The following is a 12,089-nucleotide window of genomic DNA, read 5'->3' as shown; positions in this document are numbered from 1 at the left end:
CATTTCGCTGACAGTTTATTTCACTCAATCTTATCCATATTCTATATGTCCCAAAGTATGTAATGTGGATCAGTTTAGGTGATAATATCTTTCCATTTCATATCCTAACAGTGTAACTATGGTATATTGATATTTTTCCATACATGCAGATTCCATAAATGTCACATTTCCAGGACCACATCTGACTTTTACTATATCTAAAGCTATGACTTAATGAGCTCTATCATGACAATACTCCACTTGTCTTTTTCAGAGCTGATAATTTCTGTACCTATGTATCTCTACAGATATAGTCCCATTTTAATAAATATCCTTGCAACCAAATTCCTGACAAGCACAGTAAGAATGATTCTAATAAATAGCTAAGGCTTAAAGTGCACTTCTCTTGTGCCTTACTCTGCTCTGCATGCCTTAAACATATTAATCAGATGGCTCTACTCTACGTGGCCTTTGCCAGGGGTCTATTTACTTCAGGTAATTCCACCTTGATGGGATTCTCAGACAGCAAAGTTCACACATGAGATTTTAAAACTGAGGTTCATTCATAAGCATAGGAGATGTGTTAACCCCTGAAACTGAATGCAAAATTATCTATGTGTGTGTGCGCATGTGTACACAGATGTGGAATCCTGGGACAAAGGTCCATAGTTTTTATCATATTCTCAAAGTGTCTGAGACTCAGATAAAGATTCTAAACCACTGCTGGAGACAGCTCTTTGGAAAGCACTGTGATCATCTTTAACTGATATTTTGATGACATAAAAATTCTTATTCTGGGGGCTTCCCTGGTGGCGCAGTGGTTGAGAGTCCGCCTGCCGATGCAGGGGACACGGGTTCGTGGCCCGGTCCGGGAAGATCCCACATGCCGCGGAGCGGCTGGGCCCGTGAGCCATGGCCGCTGAGCCTGCACGTCCGGAGCCTGTGCTCCGCAACGGGAGAGGCCGCGACAGTGAGAGGCCCGTGTACCACAAAAAAAAAAAAAAATTCTTGTTCTGTTAAATATATACAACCAAGGAGATTTAACTCAGCAGGTCAATAGTAGTTATTCCAACTTCTAATATAAGCTAATCAAAATTAAGTGCAAGATTATATTTCAGTAAAGCTGTTTTAAAAAATAAATGGAAGCCATTAAAAGCCACAGAAAGCAACACAAAGCTGAAACTTCTACAGGAGCTAATTTTACTCACCTTTGTACAATGCATAGGAGATAGCATTGCTCACAATTTCATCCCCAGCTTCTTCTATTTTAATAATGGTTAATAGGTGAGAACTTTCGAGAATTTCTTTGAGCTGGCAAGATTTAAAGAGCAGAGTTGTCAGCCAACTGATTTCAGGCACAAGGAGCATAAACTCTCTTTTGGTGAGGAATATTTTATTCCATTTTTTTAAACACAACCTATAGGAATGTTCCAAATCTCCTTCCCTCTTCTACAGCACCTGTACCCACAGCATCTAATTTCTAAATTGGAATAGTGAGTCCTGAGCACAATGAGAATAAAGTACTGGCTCTACAAGGGCACATATGTCAACAAGACTCTATCAAAAAGCTGAGAGAGGAACCCTCCTACATTGTTGGTGGGAATGTAAATTGGTACAGCCACTATGGAGAACGGTATGGAAGTTTCTTTAAAAACTAAAAATAGAGCTACCATACAATCCAGGCATCCCACTGCTGGGCGTATATCCAGAGAAAACCATACTTCAAAAATATACATGCACCCCAATGTTAATTGCAGCACTATTTACAATAGCCAGGACATAGAAGCAACCTAAATGTCCATCGATGGAAGAATGGATAAAGAAGATGTGGTATATATATACGATGGAATATTACTCCACCATAAAAAAGGAATAAAATAATGCCATTTGCAGCGACATGGATGGACCTAGAGGTTGTCATACTGAGTGAAGTCAGACAGGGAAAGACAAATATCATATGATAGCGCTTATATGTGGAATCTAAGAAATAATGGTACAAATGAACCTATTTACAAAACAGAAATAGAGTCATAGATGTAGAAAAAAAATTAGGGTTACCAAGGGGGAAAGGAGGGGCAGGAAAGATAAATTGGGATCGGCATATACACACGACTATACATAAAAATAGATAACTAATAAGAACCTGCTGTACAGCACAGGGAACTCTACTCAGTGCTCTGTAATGATCTATATGCTAATAGAATCTAAAAAAGAGTGGATTGATGTATATCTATAACTGATTCACTTTGCTGTATAGCAGAAACCAACACAACATTGTAAATCAACTATACTCCAATAAAAATTAATTTTTTAAAAAAAGCTGAGGGCTCCCCTGGTGGCGCAGTGGTTGAGAGTCCGCCTGCCCATGCAGGGGACACGTGTTCGTGTCCTGGTCCGGGAGGATCCCACATGCCGCGGAGCGGCTGGGCCCGTGAGCCATGGCCGCTGGTCCTGCGGGTCCGGAGCCTGTGCTCCGCAATGGGAGAGGCCACAACAGTGAGAGGCCCGCGTACCGCAAAAAAAAAAAAAAAAAAAAAAGCTGAGAGACTCACTGACTAGGGATGAGTGTGTGTGTGTGTGTGTGTGTGTAGCACATGGTAGGTGCTCAGTTGTTGAATGAGTGAATAAATGCAGAAAAGAGAACAGAAGACCACAGAAAGCATCCGAGTGTGGACGTAGGGCTTAGATTATAGGAAGGAAATTTCAGTGTGAACAAAAGCCAAGACAACTTGGTGACTGAGTAAAGCGACAAGGAATTCACTATATTATCCTTTGTGATTTTTCTTTAAAATTTAATTTTAAGACACTTTTTAAGATTCAAGAGCTGGGGGAGAGGCAGAGCCCTTGATTCCAAGGATTCAGGCATTGGCAAGCTTGGTGGGAGCTTGGCAAGGAAGAGCTCCTTCTGGAGGAGGAAACGAGTCTGGCTGTGGTTAGACTGAGTTCAAGATGGTGGTGGGTTTTCCTGGCAACATTTGGAAATGAGGGCCTAAAACTACAGAGAGTTTCAGCTGGGTGGAGAGGGAAGCCTCAGGTCAGGCTGGAAGGGTGAAGATGTGGACTAAAAAGGGCCCTTGCATATATCCAGAAAAGATGAAAGCTCTTAATTCAAAAAGATATTTACACCCCAATGTTCATGGTAGCACTACTTACAGTAGCCAAGACATGAAAGCAACCCAAGTGCCCATCAACAGATGAATGGATAAAGAAGATGTGTGTGTGTGTGTGTGTGTGTGCGTGTGTGTGTATATATATAGAGAGAGAGAGAGAGAAAACTGAATCACTTTGCTGTACACCTGACACTAACACAATACTGTCACTCAGCTATAGTTCAATTAAAAAAAAAAGAAAAAAGAAAAGCCCTGGATTTGGACCTTAGCAGGTGACCTCAAGGTTGCAGTTTCCTGGGAAAAATAGTGTCGGAGGCCCTAGTTCAAAGGACATCTGAGGGTGACGAGGAAATAAATGAAAACGGCAGGAAAACACAAGTCGCAGTGAGTTTGATGGAGAGAGGAGGAGGGGCTGACAGCAGGAGGGGAAGGGCCCTCTCATCATGCTGGCAGCCTTTGTTCAGGCAGAGGAAAGGGGCCCAGCCAGAAATGACAGGAAGGGAAGGGTCTAGGTCCCGAGATTCTGGGGCACAAGTGGGGGTAAGCAGCACAGAGGGGGTGACACATCTTTTCCTTCAAAATGAAAAGGAAGAAGGAGAAGGTGAAGATGGATATAGAGCAAACTGATGGGACCCAGAGACGCTGCAGGGGCGCCTACCTCATCCCCCCTCCCCACCCACGTACTCTCACCTCCTCGGATACTAACCCTCTACTGCAGCCAGTGTGACCTTAACTGAATACACTTGGATCACGCCTCATCCTGCCTCAAACCCTTCAGTGACTTCCCACTACACCTGAACAAGAACAAAACCCTCAAAAGTCCTCCAGTTTCCACTCACAGTATCCACCCTCATTGCCATCTTTCAACTCCTCGGTAGCCATGCTTACCTCACATCTCAGGAACTTTGCACCAAACAACCCCAGTCCTCACCCTTGAACCCCACCCATCATTCAGACATGGCTCCCATGCCACTGCCCCTGAGAAGCCCTCCCTTGAAAGGCCTTCCACACCAGGCCAGGCTCCCTTGGCTCAAGCCCTGTGTATCCATGCTACCTTTCTTCAGAACACCCTTTCTGTGTTGAAACTATACAATACATTGTATTGTAATCACTCAACATGAATTTTTTTCAATTTCTGTGCTCTCTTTGAGGATAAGCACTCCCTGTTGCGTATACTGTTCTTTCTGAAATGCCTGTTCCAGTCCCAGGCATACAGTATGCGCTCAATAAACAACAAATAAACAAATCCAGGTGTTTCAAATAAATGAATGAATGAATGATACCTTGGTTGGCAGATAGACTGGAAGACTTGAAGGGTCAAGTTATTGAGAAGGTGGGGAGTAGATACAGCAGAATAACTATGAGAGCACTGCTAGGGGAGGAGGGCCTGGTCCCAGTGGGGAAGAATACAGGGTCTCTTGAAGAGGATGAGAAACCATAAGGTCAGGTTAGGGTGCTCTTTGTCCACATGATCAGTAAGGTCACCCACAATTACCCTGGGAGGTTGCTCAATTAATATTTGATTGGAGATTTGTTCAAGATGGTGGAGTAGAAGGACGTGCGCTCACTCCCTCTTGCAAGAGCACCGGAATCACAACTAACTGCTGAACAATCATTGACAGGAAGACGCTGGAACTCACCAAAAAAGATACCCACATCCAAAGACAAAGGAGACGCCACAGTGGGATGGCAGGAGGGGGGCAATCACAGTAAAATCAAATCCCATAACTGCTGGGTGGGTGACTCACAAACTGGAGAACACTTATACCACAGAAGTCCACCCACTGGAGTGAAGGTTCTGAGTCCCGTGTCAGGCTTCCCAACCTGGGGGTCTGGCAATGCGAGGAGGAATTCCTAGAGAGTCAGACTTTGAGGGGTAGTGGGATTTGACTGCAGGACTTCGGCAGGACTGGGGGAAAAAGAGACTCCACTCTTGGAGGGCACACACAAAGCAGTGTGCGCATTGGGACCCAGGGGAAGGAGCAGTGACTGCATAGGAGACTAAACCAGACTTACCTGCTAGTGTTGGAGGGTTTCCTGTGGAGGGAAGGGGGTGGCTGTGGCTCACCATGGGGACAGGGACACTGGAAACAGAAGGTCTGGGAAGTACTGCTTGGCATGAGCCCTCCCAGAGTCCACCGTTAGCCCCACCAATGAGCAGGTAGGTTCCAGTGCTGGGTTGCCTGAGGCCAAACAACCAACAGGGAGGAAACCCAGCCCCACCCAGACAAGCAGATAAGCGGATTAAAGTTTTACTGAACTCTGCCCACCAGAGCAACACCCAGCTCTACCAAGCACCAGTCCCTCCCATCAGGAAGCTTGCACAAGCCTCTTAGATAGCCTTATCCACCAGAGGGCAGACAGCAGAAGCAAAAAGAACTACAATTCTGCAGCCTGTGGAAGGAAAACCACATTCACAGAAAGACAGACAAAATGAAAAGGCAGAGGACTTTGTACCAGATGAAGTAACAAGATAAAACCCCATAAAAACAACTAAATGAAGTGGAGGTGGGCAACCTGCCAGAAAAAGAATTCAGAATAATGATAGTGAAGATGATCCAGGACCTCAGAAAAAGAATGGAGGCAAAGATCGAGAAGATGCAAGAAATGTTTAACAAAGACCTAGAAGAGTTAAAGAACAAACACCTAACAGAATTAAAGAACAAACAAAGAGATGAACAATACAATAACTGAAATGAAAAATACACCAGAAGAAATCAATAGCAGAATAACTGAGGCAGAAGAACAGATAAGTGACCTGGAAGACAGAATGGTGGAATTCACTGCCATAGAACAGAATAAAGAAAAAAGAATGAAAAGAAATGAAGACAGCCTAAGAGACCTCTGGGACAACATTAAATGCAACGACATTCACATTATAGAGGTCTCAGAAGGAAAAGAGAGAGAAAAAGGACCGGAGAAAATATTTGAAGAGATTGTAGTCGAAAACTTCCCTAACATGGGAAAGGAAATAGCCACCCAAGTCCAGGAAGTGCAGAGAGTCCCAGGCAGAATAAATCCAAGGAGAAACATGCCCAGACACATAGTAATGAAATTGACAAAAATTAAAGACAAAGAAAACTTATTGAAAGCAACACAGGAAAAATGACAAATAACATACAAGGGAACTCCAATAAGGTTAACAGCTGATTTCTCAGCAGAAACTCTACAGGTCAGAAGGAAGTGGCATGATATATTTAAAGTGATGAAAGTGAAGAACCTACAACCAAGATTACTCTACCTGGCAAGGATCTCATTCAGATTCGATGGAGAAATCAAAAGCTTTACAGACAAGCAAAAGCTGAGAGAATTCAGCACCACCAAACCAGCTCTACAACAAATGTTAAAGGAACCTCTCTAAGTGAGAAACACAAGAAAAGAAAAGGAGCTACAAAAACAATTAAGAAAATGGTAATAGGAACATACATATGGATAATTACCTTAAATGTGAATGGATTAAATGCTCCAACCAAAAGACACAGGCTTGCTGAATGAATACAAAAACAAGACCCATCTATATGCTGTCTACAAGAGACCCACTTCAGACCTAGGGACACATACAGACTGAAAGTGAGGGCATGGAAAAAGATATTCCATGCAAATGGAAATCAAAAGAAAGCTGGAATAGCAATACTCATATAAGATAAAATAGACTTTAAAATAAAGAATGTTAAAAGAGACAAGGAAGGACACTACATAATGATGAAGGGATCAATCCAAGAAGATATAACAATTATAAACATATATGCATCCAACATAGGAGCACCTCAATACATAAGGCAACTGCTAACAGCTATAAAAGAGGAAATCACAGTAACACAATAATAGTGGGGGGCTTTAACACGTCACTTACACCAATGGACAGATCATCCAAAATGAAAATAAATAAGGAAACACAAGCTTTAAATGACATAATAGACCAGATAGATTTAATTGATATTTATAGGACATTCCATCCAAAAACAGTAGATTACACTTTCTTCTCAAGTGTGCATGGAACATTCTCAGGAATAGATCACATCTTGGGTCACAAATCAAGCCTTGGTAAATTTAAGAAAATTGAAATCATAACAAGCATATTTTCCGACCACAACACTATGAGATTAGAAATCAATTACGGAAAAAAAACGTAAAAAACACAAACACATGGAGGCTAAACAATACGTTACTAAATAACCAGGAGATCACTGAAGAAATCAAAGAGGAAATCAAAAAATACCTAGAGACAAATTACAACGAAAACACAACAATCCAAAACCTATGGGATGCAGCAAAAGCAGTTCTAAGAGGGAAGTTTATAGCAATACAAGCCTACCTCAAGAAACAAGAAAAATCTCAAGAAAACAATCTAACCTTACACCTAAAGGAACTAGAGAAAGAAGAACAAACAAAACCCAAAGTTAGTAGAAGGAAAGAAAACATAAAGATCAAAGCAGAAATAAATGAAATAGAAACAAAGAAAACAATAGCAAAGATCAATAAAACTAAAAGCTGGTTCTTTGAGAAGATAAACAAAATTGATAAACCTTTAGCCAGACTTATCAAGAAAAAGAGGGAGAGGACTTAAATCAATAAAAAAAAATGGAGAAGAAAAGAAAAAGGAGAAGTTACAATATACACTGCAGAAATACAAAGCATCCTAAGAGGCTACTACAGACAACTCTATGCCAATAAAAGGGACAAACTGGAAGAAATGGACACATTCTTAGAAAGGTATAACCTTCTAAGACTGAACCAGGAAGAAATAGAAAACAGGAACAGACGAATCACAAGTAATGAAACTGAAACTATGATTAAAAATCTTCCAGCAAACAAAGTCCAGGACCAGATGGCTTCACAGGTGAATTCTGTCAAACATTTAGAGAAGAGTTAACGCCCATCCTTCTCAAACTCTTCCAAAAAATTGCAGAGGAAGGAACACTCCCAAACTCATTCTATGAGGCCACCATCACCCTGATACTAAAACCAGACAAAGATACTACAAAAAAAGAAAATTACAGACCAATATCTCTGATGAATATAGGTGCAAAAATCCTCAACAAAAGACTAGCAAACTGAATCCAACAACACACTAAAAGGATCATACACCATGATAAAGTGGTATTTATCCCAGGGATGCAAGGATTCTTCAATATATGCAAATCAATCAATGTGATACACCATATTAACAAACTGAAGAATAAAAACCATTTGATCATCTCAATAGATGCAGAAAAAGCTTTCGACAAGATTCAACACGGATTTATGATAAACACTCTCCAGAAAGTGGGCATAGAGGGAACCTACCTCAACATAATAAAGGCCATATACAACAAACCCCCAGCAAACAACATTCTCAACAGTGAAAAACTGAAGGCATTTCCTCTAAGATCAGGAAAAAGACAAGGATGTCCACTCTCACCACTATTATTCAACATAGTTTTGGAAGTCGTAGCCATGGCAATCAGAGGAGAAACAGAAATAAAAGGAATACAAATTGGAAAAGAAGTAAAACTGTCACTGTTTGCAAATGACATAGAATAGAGAATCCTAAAGATGCCACCAAAAAACTACTAGAGTGAATCAATGAATCTGGTAAAGTTGCAGGATACAAAATTAATGCACAGAAATCTCTTGCATTCCTATACACTAGCAACAAAAGATCAGAAAGAGAAATTAAGGAAATAATCCCATTCACCACTGCAACAAAAAGAATAAAATACCTTGGAATAAACCTACCTAAGGAGGTAAAAGACCTGTACTCAGAAAACTATAAGACACTGATGAAAGAAATCAAAGATGACACAAACAGATGGAGAGATATACCATGTTCTTGGATTGGAAGAATCAATATTGTGAAAATGACTATACTACCCAAAGCAATCTACAGATTCAATGCAATCCCTATCAAATTACCAGTGGCACTTTTTACAAAGCTAGAACAAAAAATCTTAAAATTTGTATGGAGACACAGAAGACCCCAAATAGCCAAAGCGGTCTTGAGGGAAAAAAACGGAGCTGGAGGAATCAGACTCCCTGACTTTAGACTATACTACAAAGCTACAGTAATCAAGACAACATGATATTGGCACAAAAACAGAAATATAGATCAATGGAACAGGATAGAAAGCCCAGAGATAAACCCACGCACCTACGGTCAACTAATCTATGACAAAGGACACAAGGATATACAATGGAGAAAAGACAGTTCCTTCAATAAGTGGTGCTGGGAAAACTGGACAGCTACATGTAAAAGAATGAAATTAGAACACTCCCTAACACCATACACAAAAATAAACTCAAAATGGATTAGAGACCTAAATGTAAGGCCAGACACTACAAAACTCTTAGAGGAAAACATAGGAAGAACAGTTTTTGACATGATTCCCAACAAAATCTTTTTTGAACCGCCCCCTAGAGTAATGGAAATAAAAACAAAAATAAATAAATGTGACCTAATGAAACTCAAAAGCTTTTGCACAGCGAAGGAAACTACAAACAAGACAAAAAGACAACCCTCAGAATGGGAGAAAACATTTGCAAGTGAATCAACAGACAAATGATTAATCTCCAAAATATATAAACAGCTCATGCAGTTCAACATTAAAAAAACAAACAACCCAATCCAAAAATGGGCAGAAGAACTAAATAGACATTTCTCCAAAGAAGCCATACAGATGGCCAAGAAGCACATGAAAAGCGGCTCAACATCACTAATTATTAGAGAAATGCAAATCAAAACTACCATGAGGTATCACCTCACACCAGTCAGAATGGGCATCATCAGAAAATCTATAAACAACAAATGCTGGAGAGGGTGTGGAGAAAAGGGAACCCTCTTGCACTGTTGGTGGGAATGTAAATTGATACAGCCACTATGGAGAACAGTATGGAGGTTCCTTAAAAAACTAAAACTAGAATTACCATATGACCCAGCAATCCCACTACTGGGCATATACCCAGAGAAAACCATAATTCAAAATGACACATGTACCCCAACGTTCATTGCAGCACTATTTACAATAGCCAGGTCATGGAAGCAACCTAAATGCTCATCGACAGACGAATGGATAAAGAAGATGTGGTACATATATACGATGGAATATTACTAAGCCATAAAAGGGAATGAAACTGGGTCATTTGTAGAGACGTGGATGGATCTAGAGACTGTCACACAGAGTGAAGTAAGTCAGAAAGAGAAAAACAAATATCGTATATTAACACATATATGTGGAACCTAGAAAAATGGTACAGATGAACCAGTTTGCAGGGCAGAAATAGAGACACAGATGTAGAGAACAAATGTATAGACACCAAGGGGGAAAAGTAGCAGGGTGGGGGTGGTGGTGGGATGAACTGCGAGATTGGGATTGACATATATACACTAATATGTATAAAATAGATAACTAATAAGAACCTGCTGTATAAAAAAATAAATAAAACAAAATTCAAAAAAAATTTGATTGAATGTATATATTTATTAATTAATAATTCCACTCTTGGGCTTGGTCTTTTGGGAAATTTCTACCAACCCCATGCAAGTGCATAATCAAAATGCCAGACTAATTTTTATTATTGTTGTATGTCTTCTGGTTGACTTGATTATAATTATGATAAATCATTAGCATATGAATATGAATTAGCTATGAATCCCAGAAAGAATAATATAATCACAGGAAGTGAAATGTGTCTGACATTTAGCCTGCTTCAGACGACTTTCCCGTATCAGTTTTCTTGAAGCAGAAATCAAAATCCTTCATAAAGGATGTGGGGACCCATAAGGTGGCATGGCCCTCTGGGTGTGACCTGGGCTGGACTAAACAAGCCAACTCGCACAAGGAGTAGGAGAAAAGTCACTAGAATGGACCCAGGGCCATCTTTGGTGGGTGAATTAAGAGTGGTCTATTCCTTCCTCTGTGGGCATCCTTGAACTGACCACCAAATTTCTTCCATCCATCACAGGAAGTTACCTTGAGGACATTGCTCAACACACAAGGTCTTAGGTTGATATCTACGCTTGGGGATTGCTTCCCTGATGTGTTTGGAACGACTCAAACTGTTTAGGTCTGAATACATGGAGAATTGAAGATAACTACTTTGGGTGATACATATTTTCCTCACCCATATATTTTCATGCAGAGGGACCTCCATCCAAATCAGGCCCCTAGGTATCCCCCAGCCCTTCGCTTACTGCTACTCCGGGTAGGGGAGTGACATAGCCAGTTGATGACTTTGGCCTTGCCCAGCCAGTCCTTTCCTGCTTCTCCGTTGGGATCTGCTCCTTGCAGGGTTTTAGTGCTCTGGTGTCCACTGTCAGCCACATGCCTAGGCTAGGGCTAGGCAGATGGGGACCAGCAGTCAGCCAGGGCTGCCTCTGTCCGGGTGGGTTCATCTGTCTCTTTCTGGGGCTCAGCATAAGGAGGCCCATGGTGGCTGCACCCCTAAGCCACATCTTTCAACTTGGCCTTCATCACCAACGAAGCTGATATTTTGATCTCTCTATTTATCCAATTCCTGTGTCAGTCTCTCAACTGGACTTGGCCAAGATACAAGAAAATCCCAGCAAAAACTTTCATGTAAAACCACCAGCTTCACCCTTTTCAGTCAAATCTGCAAAATGCAGTATCTCAAGTAGGAACATCATACACGCATTTGTTGGGCAGGGCATTGTTCAGTACCAACACTGACTGTCAGCTACAGACAGAAGAGGCATGTGCATTTTTTAATCCTGAGTCTTAGTAATGAGGCTTAATCCAGAAAGGACTTGTTTCCTGGTCACTTCGACCCTGCTGTACCTTACCGGGATTATCGCCCAACTGCCTACTCATGTGAAATTAAACAAAACCAATAGGGTCTTACTGTGTGTTAATTTCGTACAGAGTACCTGTCAGCCTAGAAGGCGGGGTTGATTTTTCTCATTATTTACAAGAATTTGATTTATCCGGGCTTGCTTTAAATAACGACAAAGGCCAATACACACTACTCTATATAAAATAAACAACAAGGATTTACCGTATAGCA

General features: G+C 41.0%; 1 protein-coding gene across 1 annotated transcript in view; it reads right to left on the bottom strand.

The window, feature by feature from the left end:
- Positions 1-12,089, bottom strand: part of TRPM8 (transient receptor potential cation channel subfamily M member 8) — an 87,768-nt gene that overhangs the window by 49,807 nt on the left and 25,872 nt on the right. Inside the window, exon 9 of the mRNA XM_065880784.1 lies at positions 1,188-1,290. Coding sequence (XP_065736856.1) covers positions 1,188-1,290 — 103 coding nt within the window. The remainder of the gene's footprint in view (positions 1-1,187; positions 1,291-12,089) is intronic.

The sequence above is a fragment of the Phocoena phocoena genome, chromosome 7 (genome assembly GCF_963924675.1).
Source record: "Phocoena phocoena chromosome 7, mPhoPho1.1, whole genome shotgun sequence".
Lineage (NCBI taxonomy): Eukaryota > Metazoa > Chordata > Mammalia > Artiodactyla > Phocoenidae > Phocoena > Phocoena phocoena.
This window is presented reverse-complemented; position numbering and strand designations above follow the sequence as displayed.